Genomic DNA, 26,709 nt, shown 5'->3' on the forward strand with positions numbered 1-26,709 from the left:
ACAGGTCAACTCCAATATGTAGGCCAGACAATTACAGCCACAACTGCCAGCTATCCACTCTAAAGCTACTTGCATAAATAACAGTGAGGCAAGCCCGCCTACCTAGCCAGTCCATATGATTGAAAGTTGTTAGTCTGAGTCAGACATAACAACAGGCCTAGAGAGGTACACCTTCCAAACAATCCACAAGTTCGATTTACTATCACCACCATCATTGTATAAAAATTCCGAAGCATAGCCCATTTTATTAAAAATAAAGAGGGAAATTGTGATACCTCAACCATAGATTCAGCAAGACAAAAAAATATATAGGGAATAATCCTTTATTAGCAAGCACAAAGCTCTACAAGCAATTGCCTTCTTCACACCTCTAATATTCCAGAAGAAAGCCTTCAACTGGACACAAAAGAAGTTATGCAAGGACCTTGTCAGACTTCCTTGTCTAACCTTTCAACATTTCTACCAATTTATTATTTTAAATTAGCTACTAATTTAATTTCACAATTATTAACTAATTTATTATTTACCTGTAGTGCAATTTTGAAAAATTATTAACTAATTTATTATTTATTAGCTTTTGTTAGTTACTATTAGTATGTTGTTTTTAGTATGATTTCCAACGAAGGAGCTACCAACAGAGCCAATAGTCCATTGCATATTTTATTCAAAAATGTCTTATATAGTTAAAGTGTATGCGCAGCCATGCTGATTTAGGTGCACCTTTCACTTTGATAATATTGGCCTTGTTTGGTTCTCTCTAAGAATATTTGGTATGCGAAAGCTAGACTACAACTTTATATTAATTCATATAAAAATGTGTGACTGGAAAAATGGGTTTTTTGTTTTGTATTAATGTAACATTTATAATTTCAAAAGAAATATTAAGATTGTAAGCATCACTTTCACACCTTAGCATATATGCATCCACCTTTAAATAAATGTAGGTGTGAAAAAATAAATCAAATTTACTAATCAAATAGAGCTGGAACCAACTTGTATTATAGCCTATTAACCTTGGGTAAAATATGGATGAGTTTCAATTAAAGTTTTAATCATGAGAAGTGGCAATTGCTATAGAATTACCTGGTACCAGATGCATGTCACTGTCATCGGAATAAAAACTATTAACATTTGCCATGCAACCTGTGACATTACTGCAGTAGTTCCTAGGAACCCAATGACTGACATAAGAAGTTCTTCAATTTGATGTGGAATAAAAGTATCAAGTGCACTTTGATCTATGGATGCCTGTATACAAAAATAGAATTTATTCAAATTTTAGAATTGTATTCCCTTTACGATTATATCATTTGGATCTCATAACTCTAATAACATTTACTAACCCGATTTAGAATTCTTCCACTTGGAGTAGAATCAAAAAATAACATGGGAGCACGGAAAATGCACAAATGCATTTTGTTGAAAAGCAAAGTGGCTGTCTTATATCCAATAGTTACAATAAGCATGGACCTTATAAGCACACAAAGAGAGCTTCCAAGGGTCAAAGAAACATAAACAAACATAAGGGTGGATCCTTTAACATGAGGTCTTGCATCTTCTGAAATGGGAGTAGACAACACCATCCAATAACTACTACCTATCAGGAGAAGCTGAAAAAGAATTTGTGCCAACATTATTAAGGGTACAAAAGCCCCTTTATATGCAGTGGTAACATACTTCCAATAGACTGAAAGACCAACTCCACCCTTTTCTCTCTTTTCTTCTTCAACAAGTTGCCCTTTTGATTGAACTAGCTTTTCTGTTTTGCAATTTTTGGGTTCCCTTTCCTTATCATCTTTAATAGGCTTATCACTACACATGTTACCATCTTCCTCACCAATAATTAAATCATCTAAAGCAGCCCCATGTTTGACAGAATTAAGGACTTCTAAATCTTTCTTATGTGTAGCAACTAATTCCATAAAGTCAGTTCCTGAACTAAGAATTTCTTCATACTTTCCTGTTTGAGTAATCCTTCCATCTCTCATAACCTATCAAACAAAAGAAAACAAATAATCACTAACATACTGGGTTGAGGGACTTGAAGTGGGAAAGAAAGATTGCATATTCTCACCATGATAAGATCAGCAGTAGATAAAAACTCTACTTGGTGGGTAACATATATTATTGTCTTTGAACTCAAAATTCCTAGCAAACACTCCTGTCACAAAAGTTTAGATGTTCACATTTAGACTTTCATAAGAAAGAGCCAAATAATTACACATAACTTTTATAAGGATAATATCAAACCATAGGTTTTATGCAAGAGCATGCGTGGCTCAATATCATGTTTTTGTATGTCTTGATTGTTCATACAACCATGATTTTATTATTTTTAGATCAACATTTTAGATTACATTCAGTTACAGTAAAGTAAAATTTTGATGTAAGCTATAATATATATAGCTTCAAGCCAATTTCATCAAGGATAGGTTTGGAAGTATAGTTTAAAGAGAATCTACCTTAAATAGATGGGTTCCTGTGTGAGCATCCACAGCACTAAAAGCATCATCAAGTAGATAAATATCAGCATCATGGTACAAAGCACGTGCAATCTGGATTCTTTGCTTTTGCCCACCACTCAAGTTGATCCCTCTCTCCCCTATGATAGTCTGGTCCCCAAAAGCAAACAATTCTAAATCCTTCTTCAATGAACAAGCTTCAAGGATCATATTGTACCTTTCCATATCCATCTCCTTACCAAACAATATATTATCTACTATCTTTCCACTCTGTATCCAAGGTGATTGTGGAACGTAAGCCTTAGTCCCATTCAACTTAATGGCACCAGATAACTTCGGAACTTCTCCCAATACGCAAGAAAGTAAGCTTGATTTTCCTGAACCAACAGAACCACAAACAGCCACTCTCATACCCTGGTACACTCGAAAATTAAGATCTTTTAATGTGGGATTAGGGGCATGAAGGTCCCAAGAGAAATTCCCATTGACTATCTCAATTGCAACCTCGGCACTATCTCTTGGAAGCTTTTGTACTATATTTGGATATAAATCATCAAGACAAAGGAATGATGCTATTCTATCAAGGGAAACTTTAGTTTGAACTACCATAGAGATTAGGTATGGAATATTATTAATAGGCCCTTGCAATATCTCAAATATAGCAAGTGCAGATAGAATCTTTCCAGACTCTAGCGGAATTTCCATAAATATACAAAATCCAAAAGTAACCATGGATACAAACATTGGAGCAAATAAATAGCCAAAGGCAACCATAGCTGATGAATAAATCAACTTTTTTAAACATCTTGTTTCAAAGTTTCTAAGCTCAATTATCTTAGCCAAAAATTTCATCTCCCAACCCTGAAGCTTAAGAATCCTCATATTCCTTAAAGCCTCAGATGTCACCTTCATTCGTCGATCCTTTGAATCCATCAATTCCCCTTGAAATTTCTCCTGTAGATTTCCCAATGGTATATTTGCTAACGACAAAATCATTGTGGCAACCAAAGCCATAAGTGAAGCTAGCCCAAAGTTCTTGTACAAGATCAATAATGCTAGAATAACCTGAAGAGGCACCTTCCATATACTATGCATGTACCAACTGAAAAGGCTTGTCCTCTCAACATCAACACTCATCAAATTAACATTCTCCCCACTAGTGTGGCTCTGCTTTGATTGGCTTGAAAGCCTAAGACCCTTCTTATATATTATTGCATATAAGGCAGCACGGACCCGAATTGACATCTTCCGCAATTGAAAGAATAAATGCCTCTCTGAGAAGCAACTTATGAGCTTTGAAAAAAAGAAAACTAAGACCAGTTTATAGCCTTTATTTTTAATCTGGTGACTATTATTGAGATATTGAACAAAATCTTTAATAAGATATGGTCCAACATACAAAGATAATGTGCATATAATGGAGAATATGGTCGTCCACAGAATTTCTTTCCATGTTGAAAAAACCAATGCCTTCACCAGATTAAGTGTGTTTACCTGATGACCATTACCACTACCATCACCATCATATTCAAGTTTTTTTCTAAAACAAGCAAACACTGCATTGGCTCTATCACTATTGTCAAGCTGAGGAACATCTTCAAGATCTAATGTTTTATTATAACCAAGTCCAAGCAAAGGGCCCATCCAAGAAAAAGTGAAAGTACTAACAAGATTGGCATTTGCATAAGGAGTTACACTATCTCCACCGACACCTGATTCTTGTCCACCATCACCATTGCTTTTATTGGAACCAATTTCCAAAAGAGGCTCCAAAAGGTGATTTTCATCCTCTCGCCCCTTTCCAAACAACCCAACATAACAAAAGAATAAACCAGAAATAATGGATAAAATATCAGAGATCCATAGCAAGAATGATGAGGAATGTTTCCAATTCAAACCAAGATGTATAACAAAATAGGAACACGACATCAAGAAGTAGAAGGTCCACCAAATCCGTAGTAAAATTGGGAATTGGCGCTCAGTTGAATGAGAAAATTGGATGTGCAAGTAAGCAGAGATCACACACCAAGTAAGTGTTCTGAATGCAAAATCCAACTGAGCAAAAATGTTTAGATCCGGCCAACCATGCCCATATCTAAAGAGGTAGTTTAACATGCATAAGAGAAGATCACAGAAAGAAAGAGCCATGCAAGATATTAGAGCTAACCAATAGTATAAGAAGAATGTATTCTTTAACATTGGTTTTGAATTTTCAAGGGTAGACGCTGTGTGTCTCTTGCAAACCCAAGAAATGGATAAAACTAACAACAAAATTAGGTGTGAAAAAGCAGAAAACCCGTGTAAGAAAATGAGTGTAGAAGACTGAGAAAATAAACTCCAAATATTCATATCATTCTTTGATTCCTCAAAAGCATCCATGTTTGCAAATTTTCTTTCCTCTATTCGAAACTTGGTGGGTCCAACACAAATCCTATCAGCTTTACCACATTTTGAATTAACAAAGACTCATTTGCCAAAAACTGTTGAAACTCTAACATCTAAATACCAAGCATTTCCATCTTATGAGTTTCAAAAAATACTTAGCCCAATATTGAAGTCTCATGACATCATCCAGAGATGTAGTTGAACCTGTCAATGAACAAATAGAGCAGAATTAAAACTGTTTGAAAAAAAAAAATATGGCAAGAGAGTTAGCCAAATTTTCATAAAAAAAGAATGGAAGAAGTATTTATATATGATTTTGTCCAAGTTCAACTGAGATGAAATAAAGCATTACATAGTGTTAAAATTAACATATTGGAGCAAAATGCAAGGCATGGAACTTCATATCATAAGAACAAAAAAGCGATGCATTACAGTATATTTTGATAGAAAAAAAAAAACTGGTCTTCCAAAATATTTAATCCATAGACAAAGTTTAAATGATGTAACCATAAAAACAACATCAGCTACATAATTAACATCTCGAAGAATGGGGGATTGGGAGAAGAGATGGATGAATTTTCTTCACCATCTCAAAGATCAAAGAGGTTTGAATCTTTAGCCAATATATATGAGAGGCTTGAGGAGCAAGCGAAAGAAATGGTGAAGTCCAAGATCATGATGCGGGAGTAGGTGCTTGGTCTATTGTTTGTAATCGTCACAGATTTCGTGGAGGCAGGGGAGTGAATATCAAGGGTGGCCGAGTGGCTATTCCAAATTCATCTCATACTGAAAGGAAGTCAAAAGAACCAATGGTGGTGACTTCCGCTTCTGCTCAGCTTTGGCGGTTGCTGCGGAGAAGAAAGAGGGAGACGCACAAAATCACTCAAAGAGAACTTAAGCTCTAGCCGCCAAACTCAAAAGTCTGATAAGGTTGTAATTTCAACAAAGTGATCAATGAAGGTGTTCTTTTGACATCTGAGCTGCTTGAGAGGTGCAACATTTTCAAAGGCCTAGATCCCTTTTTGTCTAGGTGTTGTGTGTTTTTCTTGATAAAGAGCTCACTCTACTAATGGTAAATCCGTAGGTGGTGGCTACTCTCTAGTTTTTTTAATATATCTTGTAATTTTTTTTTTTATAAATAAATACAAATCATCTTTTAGCGGGGAAAAAAACATGTGCATAAAATTGTCAAATGTTGAAACACAATAACCTTTCTACAAGAAACCTTGCCAAACCATCGATGGCAACTTGAAAATCATCGAATGCAAGGGGAGGAATTGATGCAACACTTCAACTAACTATATTCGACCTGATTTTATCTTTAAATCAATAACTGGATTGAGCCATACACCAAGTTAAGTGACTCGATCAATTCACCTCTTATGATGGATACAAATTCATTTGGTGTGTGTGTTAAATACACTCTTGAGATGCTAGTTATACTAATTTCTCCTATATTATGATATAGACTATCCAAGACGATATTAAAACTCTATTTGCATGTCTGTCCTAATTACCACAGTTGTGTCCTCTAAAAATCAAAATATTTCAGGATGGGCAACCCTATATTTTTTAAAAATAATTGCTTACTCTGGATCCAGATAGCTCGCCCCGGTCCGGATGGTTTCTCAGGTAACGTCTTCAGACGGCTATGGGATATTGTTGAGTTTGATTTTTGTAAAGAGGTTATGCATTTCTTCAGGGTGGGAAAAATTCCTTTGGGGGTAAACAATTGTTTTGTTACCCTAATTCCAAAATTGTCGGTGCCTCTTCTCTCAGAAATTTTCGTCCAATTTGCGTGGGAAATTTTTTTTTCTAAAGTCATCACAAAGATTTTATCTTCCAGAGTCTCCTGCTCCCTTCGTCGTCTTATCCTTGAGGAGCAGGGTGCCTTCCAGAGAGGTAAAATAATTTTCTCCAATATTAGTCTTGCCTCTAAACTTTTGCTAATTTGATGCACTCATCTGTGAGGGGAGGTGGTATAGGAATTAAATGGGATGTTCAAAAGGCTTTCGATACTCTCTTGGGATTTCCTTTTTGCTACTCTGAAAAAATTTGGTTTCTTAGAAATGGGTTTCTTGGATTTATGAAATTCTTTCTTCGTCTAGAATTTCTATTCTGGTGAATGTGGTCCAGTGGGGTATTTTGGGGCTGCTCATGGTCTTCGCTAAGGGGACCCAACTTCCCCCATTTTATTTATCTTGGCTGAGGAGGTGTTGTGTAGAGGTCTGAAAACCTTATCTAATAAGGGAAAACTGAAGTCACTTCCTGGGCCTAGAGGCACGATCATCCCTTCTCAGTTATTATTTGCTGATGATATTTTTGTGTTCATGAATGCTTTTGCTTCCTATGTTAGGAATCTCCAAAATTTCTTTCTCATGCATCAAGAGTTTTCTGGACAGAATATTAATCTTGTGAATAGAAAAAAATTCTTTGGGAATGTTGCACTTCATAGGAAGCATTACATCTCTGAGACTTTAGGTATTCCTATCTCCAGGCTTCCAACAAAATATCTGGGAGTTAAAATTTTCAAAGGAAGAGTCTTTAATAAACTTCTGCTTCCAGTGATGGATAAAATCAAGGCCAAGTTTACTGGTTGGAAGGGAAAGCTGTTATCTTTGGCGGGAAGAGTAGAGCTGGTCAGATCAGTGATTTCAGGTATTCTTATTCACAACTTTGTTGTATACTGGTGGACTCAAACAACCATTAATCTAGTAAATCAATGGACGTGGAAATTTTATCTGGTATGGTGATGTTGAGAAGCAGAAAAAAGTTGTGGTCAAGTGGGAGAATGCCTAGAAACCAAATCAGGAATGAGGTCTTCGTATAAGAATGCTATGAGATGTTAATTCTGCATGCTTGTGCAAGTTAGCTTGGAAAATCAAGCATGAGGATTTTATTATGAGCTCTTTCTTTAGGGCAAGGTTTATGAATGTAGATGAATCCCTCAAAAACAACTATAAATCTTCCTCAATATTTCCTGGATTGAAGAAGGTATGGAATATCATCTCAGGCTTTGAACGGTGGACTGTTGGAAATGGGGAAAAAATAAATTTCTGGCTTAATAGATCATTGGATGGGAAGTTTCTTGTTGAAGGTTCTGGTCTGGACTTAATTGTTTTCAAGGGTGCACATACAAAAGTGGTTGATTTCATTGCAGAGAACAGATGGACTCTCCCCCCAACAAACTCGACTTTTTTGAAGGACTCATTTGCGAAGGCAAATTAGATTATGGTTTTAGACCTTGAAGATATCTACCATTGGACTCCTACTCCTTCGGGTGTTTTCTCTATTTTCTCATCTTGGGAATCCATCAGGAAGAAAAATCCAAAGGTTCCCTGGTATTCTATCACTTGGAAGTCTCCTATTCAATCTCAGGAGGCTGCTTTTGGTTGGAGGCTATATCATAAAAGCCTCCCAACAGACGATGTAGTGAGAAAGCATGGTGATCAGATGTCTTCTAGATGTGAGCTCTGTGGTACAACTGAAGAATCATTGGTTCATTTATTTTTAACTTGTAGATATTCATCTCAAATATGGCAACTATTCTGCTCTTTATTCAATATTTCATGGCCTTCTTTCATCAATGTGGAAGACATGTTGAAATGGAATCCCAAAGCCTTACAAAATCAGATCGAAATCCTCTGCGGCGAGGAAACTTGACAAACACCGGCGGAGACCAGTTACGATGACAACACGTGAACTCTGACACGTGGATGGCTAGATCGTGAGGACAATTTAGGATAGGCTTTAGCCATTTGGGTCTGAGATTGTGCAAATCCCTAGTGTTTTTCCCTCCTTTTCATCTTCTTCTCCATCCTTCCTCTCTTCTATTCAAAGAGATTTGCTCACTGATCAGAAGCCGATGCTCTGTGAAAATCCTGCTGATCCTCTGTGAAAACTCTAGAAGGACGGACTCATCCTTTCCCCCACCAATCTTCTTCTTCTTCCTCCTCCTTCCTCCCTTCTATTTGAATGAAGATTAGCTTTAGTGGGGAAATCCGATCTTCTTCCTCTCTCTCTCTCTCTCTCTCTTTCTCTCTCTCTCATTCAAACGAAGATAGCAGATCCGTGGTTAGCATTTTCATTAATTCATTTTAAAACTCAAAACAAAAGTGGGGCTGAACATGCTTATATAATTGCAGCTACCGTAATAATTTATAGGTATTTCTATTTCTCACTCTCTCAATCTAAATCGTACTGGAAAGCTGGCTCATAGTTGTAAGTGGCATCAAACCAAGCCAATGTGCATACAATCACCAATGATCCCAGATAAACTTGGGCAATCATGAGACATTTTTCTCCTAAGGGCATTGTGAAACATGGGAAAACAGAGGAACACGAAGGGCACAAGGTTGAACAGAGCACACAGATGTTAGATATAGGAAAATCATCAAGCAAAATGAGCAGACCAACTTCTGCTATCTTCATTCAAATAGAGGAAAGGAAAGAGGGAGAAGAAGAAGAGGGGGAAAAGGTTGAGCAAACCTAGGGCTTTCCTCCAGGATCAACTTCTAATCGGGTTGCAAAATTTTCAGATCCGAATAGAGTGTACCATCTTCGAGCCGAAATTGCAATCTGACACCGTCCACATGTCACAGAACACGTGTCTGCCTCCGAGGTAGCCTCAGCCAATGTCCACCAAGTTTCCTCACCGCAGAAGATTTCGATCCTACAAACACAGCTTTGAAATGGTGAAAGGTGATCTCCGGTCAATCTCTTCGATGCATGCTGGAAACCCTCCATTTCAGATTTGCTATGTGCTATGAATATTGAAATTCATAACATTCAGGGTAAGATAAGAGAGCCAATGGAAATATTTTGGTAAAAAGGAGGCTAAAGCTGAATACCGATGGCTGCTCCTTGGGAAATCCAGGGAAGGCCGATGTAAGGGGTATTTTTAGGAATGAAAAAGCTGAAGTGATTTTTAACTCCAGAGAAGCCATAGGAGTGAAATCAAATTTTGAAGCAGAAATTCTGGTCGTGATCATTGGGCTAGAGCATGCAAGGTCCATCAAAGTTCAAAAATTGTGGATTGAAAGTGACTTTGTGGCTGTGGTTGCTTTTCTATCCCGAATTCTTGTGCTATGGTTTGTTTTTCAAAGATGGAGGAGCCTCAGTCCTTATCTGGTTTCTATTGAATGGAAGATTACTCACTGCCATCAGGGGGTCAACATGATTGCAGATTTCCTAGCTAAAACTGCAACAAAGTTTGATGCGCTTCTGATCCAATGAGGGTGTGGTCCCCTTTGATGTCTATGGAGCTGGATCGGATGCTAATATGTATCCGCATTACAGATTTATGTAATTGATCATTTTGTTTCTTTGATAGGTTAGGATCCTTAGAGTGTTTATCCTGTTAATGGCAATGCTGAAAGTGGGATTCTCACTTTAGGATCGTTTCCTATTTCCACGTTAATTATTTTCCTCTTTGTATCATATTTTTTTCTTATTAATATATTTTGGATCTTCTAGCAAAAAAAAATAAGAGAGGATATTGAAGCGGCAGCGCAAGGACTTCTCTCTATGGGTTAGCAAAAGCTTATCAACGTGGATGGGAATTCCAAGAAATTTGGAGTGATGTGCAGGGTCTTGAAAAACTACTAATACCTAACAATTTTTTGTTATGGCTGTGGTCCACTATTTCTCTTTGTCTTGAACTGGAGAGCCTTTTGTTCAAACCTAATATTTTGGTGAAGAATGTTGATGATTGCCCTATGAACTTAGTTAGATTTTTAGCTTATACGGCTTTAAGTAGGAAAATTATAATCAGGGACGCTAACTTTTTGTATCAAGTTGTAAATATTTTGTAATTTCCTTTTCGTTTTATTCGAATCAGGGAAAAAAAAAACTCTATTGCATGTGTATTGGCCAATTACCTTTGTAACAAAACTAGCCTAAAGCCTATGCTATCACATCAAATAATAATTGAAGTTTCTTTTTTTATAATGGAAGTTTTAATGTAAGAAGCTGTGTCTGTGAAAGGCCAAAGGTGTGCAAATGATTTTGAATAGCCACCGCAAAGCAGTTAGTAATTTAAAAAGAAACATACCACAATCAATAATGCAGAAAAGGTCAAAAAAGTCTAAACAAGCAGGTATGTAAATAATAAAAGCCAGCAAACTTTCTTAGGAATTTATGCAATTAACTTAAGTGTTAAAAGTTATTCCTCAGAAACTGTGAAAAGAAAAATGGATATCTCATGAGAAATTTTTTGTTTTGATTAAAAAGAAACTAAAAGAAGTAAACCAACATCTTTCTTTGCAAAAAGTTCCATGGTTAAGCCTCTTGTTAACCATAAGTTTGATACTCAGAAGACATATATCTTGATCAACACAAGATTATAAAGCTTTGTTTGTTTCCCAAAAAAAAAAATATTGTAAAAATTCTGATAAAAGCAATAGAAAATTGAAAAAAAAATACAAAAACACAAGTTATTTATTGAAAAATAAATATATATATATATATATATACTACTTTAATGACAGCGGAGTCATTGTTCAAGTAAGTAAGCAGAATCAACACCAGGGTTAGTTTCCATGGATTCCAATTCTAATTTGGTCAGAATCAGCCTGAACTCTAGAAATCAAGTACGAATCAGGCACCAGAAATTGTTCTCAAAGTGCAAAATTTGCTATTTGGTTGATTAAAAGAGCAGGGTCTCTAATGCTGGACACAACTATAGCTATTGATCACTTTGATCAGACATCTTACGTTGCCTTGTTCTGTTTTTTCTTAAACATAATGTGGAATGACTAGAAATAATTTCCATTTTAAAGTTCAGGATACATTTCCCTCCAAAAAGTGGTGGTATCTTGATAGTTGACACACTTGGTACCTACTGAGGATATCAACCCCATCATATCTCTAGATTCTTCAATTTCACTCAGGGCTCAATTATACCCATATACGATTCTTCACCATGTTCAATAAATAAAAGAAGAATGGTTGGAAAATATAACAAATTTTGTAGATAAAAATGGAAAAGAGGAGGGGGGGGGTGGGGAGAGAAGTAACAAAAAGGTTATGGAGCTCTTTTTGCCTTATTCATAGAGGAATTAAGATGATAAAAAGAGCAAGAGTTGCATGAGAGGGAAACAGTTTAGAATGCAATTCAAAGAGGACATAAGTTTGAGACGTAAGAAACAAGGAAAAGCAAAAAGATTGCATCAAAATTTAAACCTTTCTTTTGGAGACTTTGCAGTGGAGGAATCCTCACGAGGGATATATTGGGGAAATGGAAGCAAATTGATCATTCATGTGTTTTCTGCCAAGACCAAACCGAAATTGTTTGGCATATTTTTCTCTCTTGCAACTTTACCAATCATATTTGGGCTGCATGTCCTTTGGGCTTAAACACTGAACATTTTACTGTCCCTTCCCTTATTCAATTAATGATGATGTGTTTTAGTTCTAATCTTACTCCCACAGACTACCGTAGGAGCTTTTTTTCTATGTTCACTATTATATGCTACTTCATTTAGATCATAGAAATAATGGCATATTTAAAGTAGAACACCCCAACCCCCATTAAATCTTATCTCTTGACCTTTGGTGGATTAAGAACCTTGATTTTGATATCAAATCAAGGACCACAAAACAGATACACTCTCCTACCCACCTTGCCCTATCAATTGCGATCCCTAATTTTGACTTCTGCATTATGATATGTGTATCGGTTAACAATTTTAATCACAATATGAATGGTTCGGCAACAAGTTTCTTAGATAAAGATTACTTGATGGCAGTGCAAAAAACCGAAGCAACCGCAGGAGGCATCCTGTTCAGGATCAAATAGGTGCAAGTAAGATGCTGGAAGATTAAAGAAGTCTGGACCAACTCTGAAGATCTTGAAAAACTATTTTTTTGACCTAAAAACCAAATCATGGCCTTCGAACATAATCCCCCTTTTTATGGAAGTCCTTAACTCATTTTTTTTACCAAATCTCTTTCGCTCAAGCTAACTGATGAATTGGTTGCTTATGTGACCAACTTAGTTATGGAAGCGACAACCTCGAGAACTAATTTTTGTATATGTACTCCTAAAAACAATGTCTTTTCTTTCATTTCTTTAGTTTAATTCGACTTCTTTTTTACCATTAAAAAAAATAAAAAATAAAAAAGAGAGAGAGAGGGATTGCATCGATTTGAGATCCTTAAATTCCACGAGGATTTATGAAAAAAAAAGAAAATATATAAATAAAAATTTATGAATAACAGCAACTTTCTAGAAAATATTTTATATTGAAAGAATTCAAGCCTAAGTGTAAGGGGTTGTGCACACTGTAGATTCATGATTTCAGTCTCATTCCCATAAAGTTTAAACTTCTCTACAATCAAATAGCTTCTATGTTTCATTGATGATTACAACCCTTGTCTTAAACCTTACATCTACTTTAGTCAACGTTACAAAAACTCAAACCTGCTTAACGAAATGGAAGGAAAACAGGAATCACAGATCGATTCTCTAGAGAGAGAGAGAGAGAGAGAGAGGTGCACCTCGGTGAAGAAGCTTCATAGTATCTCCCTCATTTAAACGGACAAACAAATTTCCCCTGCAACTCTTCGAACTAGCCAAGGGAGCATTTCTAAGTTACTAAGGAAAAGGGCATGTATGACTTTGGCTCAAAACTCCTGAGTCGCTGAGAAATAGGAAAGTGGCGGTCCGTATCCTCTGAAACGTGCGTACTTCCTGACAGATAGGAAAACGGTTGATCCAGAAAATGGATCACCTCATACTGGCAGAAGGTGAACAGCGGATCCTACCCCCTTGATCCATAGCCTTTGGAACCCATATTTCATAGATTGTGCTGGATGTCCAATCAAGTTCAAATAAATAGTAACTAGGCCCCATTTGCTATGCATTTTGAGTCAATAATGAATTCCAATAAGTCATAACCAAACACGACTTTGTCATCTTGACCCCAACTGTTTATTAATGAATATTCATCATCTCAAGTTTCAATCTCAATATTTTGTTGGTCCCACCTTAAACCGTAGTTAAAGAGATTGAACTATACAGACATACACAATACAGTTATACTTTGAAAACGTTTGAAATCGTATTGTAGACTTCTTGAAAATAAGGTTGAACTTTTGGTATGATTTTTTGTAATGCATTATCGACCTACAACGCAGACCAAACACAGCAAAAGTTCTGTTCAATGCCAATTAAAATGCAAGTTCTTTTCTTATTGATGATCCAAGGAGTGCTTCGGCGATACTGATCTGCGTGATTTATCATTCACTATGATGTTTTAGGGAATGTGATGGTATGTGATCCAATCATACAATTAGTAATGATGAAAGACTAACACAATTGGATGCTAATCACTAATCAGTATTGCAAGATTATAAGCTTCACTCTACCATCATAATTCTTCAAAAATATTTCAAAATTATAATCATCTTGCCTGCATATGGTACAAAGAGCATATTAGAAGGGGTGTATATCTCAATAATGGCAGAAAAGTCCAGTCATCCCGGGCAAAATTTTAACATATATGTTGACCAAGAAGAAAAATCCCGGCATAAACACAAACATTAACTCAGTAATGCAAAAAACTTTGCCGTTCGTTAAAGGATTGACTGCATCTGGTACTAGTCATTTTGATTGTGGATTGCATCTGATGTTGCTTCTCTAAAATATTGATTCAAATTAGAAAGCATCCAAGGTCTCAGAACGCTTTCTTTGCATAGTATACCAAATCATGAACCCCACCTTCAACCTGAGCTGCTCCTGTTCTCGCCTGCAAAACACAGAAAAGGTTATATATAAACAATGTAAATCCACTACCGAGGAACAACAAACAAATAAATGAATCCAGAACTTGTTAAGCTCTATGAATTAAGCATTCGATAAAAAAGAAAAGTATTTTTTGGAATGCATAGAAATGAAGCAGGCAAAATATTTTTGGTTTGGTTCTAGCTTTTTAGAATTCTGATTTTTCTAAGTTCTTTGGATATAGATCTGATTTCTGAAACTAATCCGGTAACAGAACGTGGAACTGATATGCATATCTGGGTTATTTGAAGAGTGATATACCTCAGGTTTGTAAATCAGCTAGCCTCATTCTATAATTTTGGGCTTATTACCCTCAGGTTTGTAAATCTACCAGCATCACTCCCACTAAGAGAAAATGCAAGTCAGGTCTTTTTTTTTTTTTTTTTTTTGGGGGATGGGGGGGGGGTGTGGAGGGGGGGTGGGCTTTTGAGATTATTGTCATAATGGGCTGAAATATAAGGTTCAAAATTGGCGGTGGCAAAAATTATTAGCTAAAGCAAAGGACTGCCAGTTTTGTGTTGAGGCAGTGACTTCAAGTGTGTTTTAACATGTCCTTCATTGAGAATTTGTGGAAGCTCAAAACATGAGAAAGGTAGGTAGATTCTATGAGTTAAATTTCCAACAATTCAAGAATCTGACCAATCCAATAATGGAGTTGCAAGTTATAGCTAGATCATCAGATATGGCGTGTGTGCTTCAAAAAGCAGTGTCTACACATCCGTCAGATTCAAGCTTAGTGTGCCCATTACCCACAGGCCAATCAGTACATAAGATATTATCAATCTGCATCAGAAGTGCACAAAAACTATGGCCCTCTGAAAAGTCTCACAACAAAACTAAAGCTCCTTTACAGGGAATTGGAAGTTGTCCAATACCCACAAAATAGGCACAAAAATGTTCTCTCCCAGAGAAGTAGACAAACACTGTATTTGATTGTTTTGTAGTGGCCCTATCAAAGTGCACCAAATTTAAACTACAGTTGAAGCATCTAGTGTTGACTGTATTCCTGGTCTGTTAAATAGGGCTCCTTGATACAAATTATTACTTCTGTTGAGACATGAAACCTTTTTTCTCATTCCTATATGAAGAAAATATTTCACTGGTATACAAATGCACATATAAAAGAACATTTTCATTGCAGTAGGATAATATATTATGCTCAGAAACCATAACCTTCATAAAATGTACAAAAACAAATGCTCAAACATACCTCCAGCCTCAACACCCTAGTCTTTAGAAGGTTGTGAGCAGACTGCACAGATAATGCACCAAGATCCTGGAATCCTTGCTTGACTGCTTGCATTGTGTAAGGAATAAACTTCAATACAGAACCTTTATCTGCTACAGCTCCTACAACTCCCTGAGCCACCTTTAGCTTAGACTTATCCCCCAGGTACCGGGCATCACTTCCCTTTGTCATGGCTTCAAGGGAACCCATTCCTCTGTACTTCTTAATTCGGCGGCCACCCTGACAACACAAAAGTCAAAAGAAACAATGTCACAGTTGACGCAATAGATGAAAGGCATATACAACACTAGAAAGGAAGAGGATGTACACGCATATAGCATCCAATTGTATGAGACTAGAGTGTGAATTGCCACAAAACCATTGAGGCAACTGGTGTAGATTTTCTAGTAGATTCAAAACCAATCCATGAAGGACTTGTAAGATAATGTTGTAACAGATTGGTCACTCCAAGTTGCAACAGATTCAGTATCCAACATTCTTAAGGAAGCCATAGACAGAATATCTTGCAATGGTCACCATCAGAGACCATTCGATGCAGGAGTGCAGCAACAAGAGCTAACATCAAATAACGTTGTAACCATAATTGTCAAAGCAACTAGGCGACCCATGGTGTCGGAGGGGCACCTAGGCATTGCTAGCTCTAGGCATGCAGTATATGTAATATAGCTGATTATTTTAAATAATTATGATAATAGGCAACAAAGGAGTCTTATCAAAGCTATATGATATAATTATGCTATTAATGACCTAACATGAAAAGATCAACATATAACAAACAAAGCATAGGATACATACAAGAAAATATAAATTAAAATAAACGCGTTAAGTGTAAAAAACTGATATAATATAAGGCGTGTGTGCTATCACAAAGCCACAAGGCCACACCAAGGCAGTCCCCCCTTTCTTGCATCAAATAAGGCATGGGGCTCCTTGGACCCAAGAAAGTGTTTGGATGCCTAGGCAATGCCTCAACAACTATGGCTGTAATTCAGAAAATTACAGCCTTTGGGGCCAACCATGGCCTTCCTTATAGGCCACATTAAATGCCTCCAATAGGCCTGTGTACAGACTTGAATAGGACCATGTCCAGCCAAACCGTTGCTAGGCAGCCACCTGCCTCTATCAGACAATCTATTTAAGCTACCCTGGGTCACAAGTGCTTTCTTATAATCTGTCAAGCCACCTACAATTTTTGTATTTACAATTTTCAGTCTATTTAGTTTAGGCGATGTGATTAGAATCTTTTAAACTATGTAAGAGTCATTAATGTTTCTGAAACTAATCAAGGCATTTTTTAGAGTCCAGATTAGGCTAGAATCTCCATATTTAAGAGTTATTGTAGATTTCTTACACTTTGCATTGATGGCACCATAGCTTGAAGCTGTTCATTTAGCAACAGAGATAAAATGTTGAGGTTAAAAAGGGCTATATCTGTGCATATTATTTAGGAGAAGATATTTGAAGTTTGATCCTGTGATCAAGAAACACCAAGCACAAGCTGTAACATTCAGCTATTATACCATTCATCAACTTGTATGTATATTCATCCATAGCGTAGAACATAATATTCATCTCTATAGCTAGAAATACCTTAATCATTTAAAACCCCCATTCTTTTCCCTATTATTTGGTCACTACCATTGGAAACCTTGTTATTCCTCATTCTAGCACTTTAATCTGAACCAGATTCCACCATTCCTTATTCCCCCACTTGAATTGGACCTAACAGTGGAAAACAATATTGTCGTGGGACTACCTATATCTGTTAAACCGTTGATGAAAGCTAACGAAGGAAAGACATATTGACGGAGATTCTTGGACCAGTTTGAGTAATACATAATAGGACAAAGTGTGAAGTTCATTAACAAGTGAAGCTACCTCCTCCCAACCACCCCCCCCCCAACAATAAAAAAAATAAATAAATAAATAAAAAAGGTGCAGCCTAGCATCATGAAGCTTGATGAACAGCCTAAGTTGACTAGAAACTTCATTACCTCTTCAAGTGGAGTGATCTTTGACAAGAGACAAGATTTTCCTAAGAGAGGAAACCATTTGGAAGCAGAAATTCGTGGAGCATACCTTGTAATAAGAAATACATATTCATCCAAAGAAAAAGAGAAACCATATTTAAGGCTTATATAATCTTAAATTTTTAAATTTACCAATAGCATAAGAGTGACAAGAGGAGAAAGAAATCCAATCAAATCAAATGGGAGAGAGTGTTTGAAGCTATTATCTAGAGGGAAAAAAGAATATGTGGCACAACACACGTAATGGAAGTGAAACGTGAAAACATCATTAATTGCCATGAGCAATGAACTGTTCATAGTAATATAGAATGGCTTCCATCAATCGCTAACAAACCTGATATTCGTAAACCCCAGGAGCCTCGTTGCTGCCAGCTAAGAAACTCCCCATCATAACAGTAGATGCCCCCAGCACCAAAGCCTTGACAATATGTCCAGAATTTGCAATTCCTCCATCAGCAATGACAGGCACACCACTTTTCTCGGCAATGGATGAAACCTTGTAAACAGCTGTTGCCTAAAAAGTTCAAGGCAAGAATATGCTTAGTAATACAACACAATAAAATACCAATTTCATTATAGAATTATGACAAAACCTATGATTGATCCACATACAAAGGTACCATGATTAATAATATTTCCATGCCTTCCCAGATAGTTATAATATAGACTTCGAATATTCTCTGTTTTATGCATATAATTATTCTCTTTTCTCAGACTTAATTGCCAACAACTCTTACAAATTCATGCATGACCTCAGAGCATGAGCCAAAGCAAAAAAAAAAATTCACTTTCTTACTGAAGAAATACAAAATTAAGAATAGTTTGGAAAGTCGAAAAAGTAGTTCAAGCAGGCATATCACTATACCAGCTTGCTGCTGATATTAGTCATTTGGGGGCGGCGAATGCATTGGTAGATTCTTTAATAAGCACACTTGAGTCAGTATAATAGATTTTTCACACAAAAGCTATCTTGTATATTATGATACTGATAACTTTCTCAGGTCATTAGCCGACATGGTTTACTATGCCCACAAAATAGAATATACTATTAGTTATTAAGTATTCTCTCCACTGTACAGATTTAATTCTCTTCTAATTAGTTAATAATAAACAAATTCTTCCAAAGAGTTGAGAATCATAGTAATTTTGGCCACTATTCCAATTATTACACTGAGTAATGGATAAGGTTTCTAATTTTCAAATTTCTCAGAAGGACTAAAAAAGAACAAATTGTCAACTACTGATCCCTGCCAATTTCAAATTTTAACGAGGAGACCAGTTTCAGTTCCAGCTGAAAAGTATTTCTAGCATCATGAATTGGAATAGTCTTATATAAGCTATTAAAAGGGTGTACCCAATGCATGAGGCTCCAGCCACTGCAGAGACTGGGGAGGGTCTGGGGAGGGATATAATGTATGCAGCCTTCCCCCGCTTCGCGGAGAGGTAAGGCTGCGTATATTATGAGCAATCCTTAAAGACAGCAATACAACAGAAACATTAAAATTTTTATATAGCAACATCATAAAAGCAGATATTATGATCAAACTTCTAAACATGGAAGAAAAACAAAACAAAAATGTCAGACTCATGAAGGTGAAAATCAAAAAAGTCAGATTCATGAAGGAAATATCACTGAGGCAAGTTTTCAGTGAAATTACAACTGAACTGGAAGCCAAAAGAATCATTAAAGATATTACAGACCAGTACTCCCTATGAAAACCTGAAGCCACTGAGCCGAGCCAAAGTGGAGATCAACTCACATTCTATCCTTGTAAGAAGATTTAAAACATCAACATATAATTTCATAGAGACGATAAAGAAGTTACCTGACCACGCCCCACAGCGCAGACTTCCTGAGTGGTACAAATGGACCCAGAACCCATCCCAACCCTCAAAGCATCTGCCCCTGCCTGGATCAGATTCTGAGCCTGATAAGCCGTGACTACATTACCACCGATGACATCTAACTCAGGATATGTCCTCTTCACATACTTGATCATTTCTATTTGATAAATCGAGTTCCCTTGCGAACTATCCAGCACCACCACATTTGCTCCAGCCTTAACAAGATGTTCCAACCTCTCCTTATCTTGTTCCCTCGTCCCCACTGCTGCCCCCACCATGAATCTCCCATCTGGACCCAATGATGGAAGCCCTAATTTTGGATACCCACGAATTCTTTCCACATCAGCTGTAGTAAACAAATCCACAACCTCACCATCATGCTCACTCACTAAAGGCACATAATCAAGCTTTTTTTCTGCTAAAAATGCGGCAGCTTGCTCAAATGTATAGTTTGAAGGAGCTGAAGCCGGTGAGCCCAACATGTAATCAGAAACTGGAGCCTCTTTATCAGTTAGGCTCTCCCAATCAGATTTTGCAACTACACCTAACAGCTTTGATTTTGAATTCCCTGACTCAGTAACAAAAACACACGGTGAAGATGCAAACTCATCAATCGAACCAATCGAGTCAGAAGGTGACTTAATAATTGGATCTAAGATTAATGGAATATGACGAGACTTAGCAGATCTGATTAATGCGGCTTGTTCAAAAGGCAGGTTGTTGTAATGAATAATTCCAATGCCTCCCAAAGCAGCCATTGCAACTGCCATGGAGGATTCAGTCACAGTATCCATCGGAGAAGAAACACAGGGAATATAGAGGTCAATGTTTTTGGTCAGTTTTGTGCTCAGGTTGACTGAATCAGTTGGGAAATCAATGTAGTGAGGAAGGAAGATAACATCATCATAGGTATATGAATATCCCTGGTTAAAAAGATGATCAGCTGCGAAACCATCTTCAAGCAAGACTTCGTCCATACCTCTCAAATGAACCAAAAATCCCAAAAGTTGTGGGGCTAAGTGAGGTTACTTCAGGGGTTTTAGGTGAAAGAACTAGGTAGACCACAAATAGAGCCAGCTGAGAGGGAGGCACACTTGTAAAGCACGTGCAACCGATAAGAGTTTTATCCCACAAGATCCAATAGATGAAGGAACTAGAGCAGTGGAACTAGTAGCCTAGAAGAATGTATGTTCTCCACTGCAAAAAATAAGAAAACAAATGTTATATATGCTTAAGAAACCAAATCTGTCAACAATGAGAACAGAATATTGATACAAATTCAGATGTTGCAGAAGTAAATATACATGAGTCCACAATTTTCATTTGGCGAGAATTCAGTGGAGAAACATTTGACCATTTCTAACAATAAATATCATCGGTCGTCTCTGGAAGACCTAGATAAATGTTGATGCCCCTAATTTCAGATGACTATATAAGCTTCTAGCTATGTTTAAAAACCGATTTGCATAAAACCCCTCATTCAATTTAAAGAGGGCAGACCTCTACGCAACGGTAAGGTTGTTCCATTGCGACCTCTCGGTCACGAGTTCGAGTCAGAAAACAACTGCTCCATGAAGTGGGGGTAAGGCTGTGTACATTGTGACCCTCCCCATACCTTGTAGTGGTGGGAGCTTCATGCACTAGGAGTGGGTACACCCTTTTTTTATATAAACATCTAGCTATGTTTAAAAACCAATTAGCATAAAACCCCTCATCTGATTTCAATTGACAGCTGCGAATAGGATATAAACAGTGTCACCATATATTCATTGTACTATTAAGCATCCCTCTCTAGTAATATTTCCGCATTTTCAAGCATCAAAGCTAATTTTATTTTCGGAGAAAGAAGAGGATTACCATGCACACAACAACTTCTCCAAAGATGACTTCTACAACTGATAAAAATATAATCCAAACAAAAAAAATCTACTATCGCAGTGGCAATGAATGGCCCGAAACCCAACCATCCCGAGAAACACCCTGCTATCAAGCTCATCAGTCAATAAATTAGCTGATCCTGGCCTCCAGCTGTACAAGCAATTCAACTGAGAAGCTAGGAGGAGAATATGTGATGCAAATGAGTCACCTAAAGTGTTTGCTAGTGTTTGTTACCATTTCCCCTAAAGCGTATACATCAACAGTCCCCTGCTCATGCAGGCCAAAATCCCATGATCCTTGCCCATGGAACTCACGTTGCATTTCTGCGGCCCTGAGGGAGAAAAATGATTGAAAAACTCTTCTAATGCACTTTCCAGGGGTCAAACACTCGACCTCCCTGCTCTGATTCCAAGTTCGCTACTATTTCACTTAAAACCTTGACCTGTTAGGGAAGGGCAGCATAAATGTATACACCAACATAAAGGCTTATTTTATTGAAAATAAGCCTTGGGTTGGGTAATGTATAAGTTGGGCCTTTGATCCCATGTGTTTTCTTTGTACCACTTCAATAGGCCTTAAATATGGGTACAAGGTAGGCATACAGGATTAGGCTTGGTTAGTAAGCTATTTAAGTTTTCCTATTAGTATCATGTTTCTTTATGTTGCTTAGCAATAGGAGTTACATTTTCCTAGTCAGGTTAGGACTAGTCTTTAGTTTTCTCTTTAAATAGATTGTAAGAGCCATTGGCTCACACAACGATTAGAAGATTAATGAAAGTTGAAGCTTATTCAACGGAGCTGTGCAATTCAGTGGTTTGGGGTGAGAAGTCTTGGGTGTGATGCCTTGGACAGTGAGAGTCTGATCCATCGATGGGAAGCCATTCTTACATCTATCTCTTTTAATCTCTTATTATACTCTGTTTTCCTAGCAACCAAGGTACTGATTTGTTATCCTATCAATTAGCTCTACTATTCTTAGATCTCATTCTCTGATTTGTGTTAGATATCTGATTTTACTCCGCTATTGATGTTACTACTTGGTTACTGGTTTTTTATTTTTATTTTTATTTTTTATTTTATTTTATTTTATATTTTTTTGGTGAAAAGTGTTACTGGAGAATTAACCCCTTAAAACCTGATCGAAGTAACCAGCGGATCCCCTGTTTTAGTCAGTTATTTCTCACCTGAGTCCGTTGTAGTGTCCAGAACAGGCTGAAACTTAGTGACGTTCTAGGCGACACCAATACTGATCTTTGACCAGGATTCCATCCTGATCTGAGAGCTTGGTTGAAGTTATTAAATATCTTTCTTTTCTACAACTGTTTACTTTCAAATCTGAATATTTCAAAATCACCTTTTATTCAACCATTGGATCTAATTTATATTTTGGGATTTGGATTATCTATCTAGAGTGAGACTAGGTTTACATTTCGGGGTCAACCTAATCACTGGATTTGATTTAATTACATAATTTCTTTATGCTGAAATCTAGTTTCAGATTTCATAATTCTTAAATTACTATTAATATAACCGTTGTATCACTCCAATCTTTTGAAAGACATTCTTACTACCTGTTTGTGATTGAATCCTAAAGGTTGACCTTTATCTAATAAAGATGACTTTTGTGTTGACTTTTGGTGATTTCATAATTCTTAAATTGCTATTAATATAATCGTTGTATCACTCCAATCTTTTGAAAGACATTCTTACTACCTGTTTGTGATTGAACCCTAAAGGTTGACCTTTATCTGATAAAGATGACTTTTGTGTTGACTTTTGGGTTCACTTTTTTATTTGGGCTTTCTTGGGATCCCTGTCTATGAGGGTTTAGGGCTCATTTTATTTACTTCCTCCCCCCCCTCCCCCTTTCCCAAATTAACATGTATAATAATATCTGCAGAAGTTTTTGTTATGGGTTAAACAACAATAACTAGCACTGACTGATGAGAGAGACACATATGTAGGTTAGAGATATCATCATATATTCATATTCAGGACTCAAAGAGATATTGTCAATTGCTCCTGATCAATCAAATAGACTAATATGTAGTCTTTTGCTCCTGGAGTTGATTCTTTCTTAATGCTAGTACTTTTTATTTCGTCGAGCCCCAAGCTTGTTTGTGGTCCTCCTTTAAGTGTGGTCATAGATCAAGAAAACCAAAGGAAGAAAGCAAGCAAGCCTTTGTCGCAGAAGGACTTGCTTGGATTTGCACTGGTTAGGGGCGCTCATGTGTATATGTTCATTGCTGAGTAGCAAAACCCAGAACAAGAGTTTCATTCGAGGGGTGTCAGTAACTCAGACATAGAATATGTCTTGTTCTCTGCACGTGAACGGAGCGAACACATTTAAGTGATGAAAGACTAACTACAATCATGCTTCAACTTCACACTAGACTTGTGTCCAAGACTAACAAGTGGTTGAGTGAATTTATGAACGAGCTTTTATTATAAGCAATACCTATAGCATATTTGTGGATTCTTCCTCCTCGCTTGTTGATTTGACCGAGAACCAAAGAGTTCCTCCCTTCAACATATTCTATACTAGACTCATGTTTGACCATTACCGATAACAACCCCAAATATCACATTGTAAAAGAATTATTGCTTTGTTTTACCCCTAATCAAAAGATTCACTACCCACATTTAATTTGTACCCAGACCCCTACGGTAAACCACCTGCCAAAGACCAACCGTACCATCAGTCGCCTCCCTCAAGCAGTGATCCCCTTATACTTGCACCTTCTACAACATACTTCTTACTGAATGCCAATAATTAAAAGATGAAATTCAAGCCAGATAAACGATGATGTCCAAACTTCAAGTACTGCCTTTGAATACCTCCAAGCAGCCCTTCAGTACCAGGGGGATAGAGGAAACACCCTTGTAGTAAAGAAATATACAACACGAGTCCCTATAATTGATGTGTCAGATTAGTATAAGCACATGTAGCATAGTGATCCCTCATCGAAGTGAATTGACATATCTCTACCAAATCGTCCCTGCAGAGTAGACTGAACAGTGATCATGCTTTCCAGTCTACTGTGAGTCTGTGACCCTCCATCCTTAAGAAGCAGATAGCATAATCTCATTTCATTGTTGGTGGTCCTAGATCTTCCCTCCTGATTCCGTAGTGTTGATTACTAAAGTTATTCCCTGGTGCATGCATTTGAATCGTGATTTCTCTCAAAGAAGTCAAAACCTGGAGGGTCTCTCATTTACAAAAGAATGGTCCTATAAAAATCTGGAGAGCGTCTCTATGGAGTATGTGTTGACTTGATACGAGGAGAGAGAGGAAATGAGAAAACCTTATCGCTCACGCCGTTTGATTACTAAAAAAAGCAGCAGTGATGGCAAAGAAAGGCACCTAGATCGTTAGAAACCCAGGCATGATTTTGATCTAACATATAATGCAACAAAAAACTCTTGCTTCGATAGACCTCACCCATGTGCTTTTGCTGAATCCCAGCAGAATTCCTCATTTCTATCTCCACCATGTAGCGAAACAGAATTGATGACAATTGAAGGCAGAGGCAAAATGGTAGGAAGAAATTAGATCCAAAGCCCAGTTACAAGCACAGATTGTTGTCCTCACATCTTTAAGGATACTAGTGGCAGATGGTCCAGTGCAGCTTTCAGAGAATGGTAAACCAGCAAGGCAATGCGCAGAGGTGAATCCTCAGACAACCTATCCAGATTGGAAGGAGATTCTATGTAGAGAGAGAGAGAGAGAGAGACCCTCAGGAACCTTGCAAGTTCAATTCTCTCCTTCTCAAACAAATGATTTACAGTGGAACCAAAGCAATCAGTAAACGAGACCAAAGCCAAGAAAGCTGAGAAAGGAAATAAAAGGTAAACAACCTCATTCAAACTTCCCTGTTTTGAATTTACTTGTTAGACTTGAACATCCTCTGAACAAACAAAAATTATTTCAAAGACAACAACATTTTTTTTTTAACGGTGGACATTAGGAGATCACTGAGTTGCAGAGAGCGTTCACCAACAATTTAATCAAAGCCGATGGAACATTTTTAGTAATGCGGGCACCAAGATATGAGTTAAGGAAGGATTATGTGCGAACCTCAGAAAAAACCAGATTGGCTTAGTCAATCTACAGTAGAGAATTGTATGTGTTCGTTATTGCAGTGAAAGCAGAATTGAATTTAGAGAAAATACGGGGGGGAAAAAAATCAAATTACAACACTGCAACATTTGATTCAACTATTAAGATTCATAAACAAACAGAGAGCAAAGCAACATAGAAGAATCAACCTAAAAACTTAGTAGAAACAAAAGCAGAATATGTAAACATCAAAACGGAAAACAATACCCATCCAGAAAAAAAAAAAAAAAAAGGCAATCAAACACAACTTCTGTTAATCATGAAAGCGTAAAAGTTCGGAAAAGGCTTACCTTATCCTTTTTCTTCTTCTTCTTCTTCTTCTTCTTCTTCTTCTTCAAGAAATCACTACAGAGAAGCAATCATGAGAGTGTAAGAGATCAAAAAAGGTTCACCTACTTCTGGAGCAGAGTCGTGTGTAATGGAGACTATGGAGAGAAGAGTGCGGAGCGGAGCCGAGTGGAGTGGAGACCGAAGCGCTGTCTTAGCTTTGTGGACAGTTGGTACTAGGTGGAGCCGTAGAGTCAAGGTTTTTAAACATGGAATCCGAACTGAATCCGATCCTGTCGATCCAATTCTGATCCGATTCCGATTCCGATTCGAATCGATTTGGAATTGACAGAAATGGGCCAATTCTTTCAACCGATCCACTTATCCAAAAAATTAATAAAAATTTAAAATGGGCAAGCGATAGCTGGTCCTTGATGTGTCAATGGAGTGTTCGGTTTAGTTTCAACCGGTCAGAATCGATTTTGGTGTGAGAAGGGATAAATTCAAAACCAAACCAATATAGAAAAAATCAGGTTCCATCATTTTGATTTTGGTTTTAATTTTGGTTCGGTTTAGATTCGATTTTTTCCTATTGATTTGCTATTAGATTCAAATCATGCATATCCATAATTAGGGTGAAAAAAACATGCTTTTCAGCCAGTTTTTTTCATATTCGCTGGGACTTGGGA

The 26,709-nt window shown here is 37.1% G+C and overlaps 2 protein-coding genes across 3 annotated transcripts; both read right to left on the reverse strand.

Annotated features, from left to right (window-relative positions):
* Window positions 1–994: 994 nt before the first annotated feature.
* On the reverse strand, window positions 995–13,679 carry LOC122076357 (ABC transporter C family member 3-like). Of its 2 annotated transcripts, none has more exons than XM_042641665.1 (5): window positions 13,347–13,679; window positions 2,463–5,051; window positions 2,075–2,161; window positions 1,344–1,991; window positions 995–1,248 (listed from the first exon to the last, which is right to left on the reverse strand). In XM_042641665.1, exons 2-5 carry the CDS (start codon window positions 4,839–4,841, stop codon window positions 1,072–1,074), a joined length of 3,291 nt encoding a protein of 1,096 aa, XP_042497599.1. In that variant the 5' UTR covers window positions 4,842–5,051; window positions 13,347–13,679; the 3' UTR covers window positions 995–1,071. The 2 variants fall into 2 exon arrangements, with proteins under 2 accessions (XP_042497599.1, XP_042497604.1); XM_042641670.1 differs by lacking the exon at window positions 13,347–13,679 and adding an exon at window positions 9,336–9,853.
* A 534-nt stretch (window positions 13,680–14,213) lies between these two features.
* Window positions 14,214–26,239, reverse strand: LOC122085016 (inosine-5'-monophosphate dehydrogenase 2-like). The gene is made up of 5 exons (XM_042653447.1): window positions 26,044–26,239; window positions 19,737–20,952; window positions 18,245–18,424; window positions 15,842–16,099; window positions 14,214–14,596 (listed from the first exon to the last, which is right to left on the reverse strand). The coding sequence occupies exons 2-5, from the start codon at window positions 20,730–20,732 to the stop codon at window positions 14,525–14,527; spliced, it is 1,506 nt and encodes a 501-aa protein (XP_042509381.1). The 5' UTR covers window positions 20,733–20,952; window positions 26,044–26,239; the 3' UTR covers window positions 14,214–14,524.
* Window positions 26,240–26,709: the final 470 nt, after the last annotated feature.

The sequence above is a fragment of the Macadamia integrifolia genome, chromosome 1 (assembly GCF_013358625.1).
Source record: "Macadamia integrifolia cultivar HAES 741 chromosome 1, SCU_Mint_v3, whole genome shotgun sequence".
Taxonomy (NCBI): domain Eukaryota; kingdom Viridiplantae; phylum Streptophyta; class Magnoliopsida; order Proteales; family Proteaceae; genus Macadamia; species Macadamia integrifolia.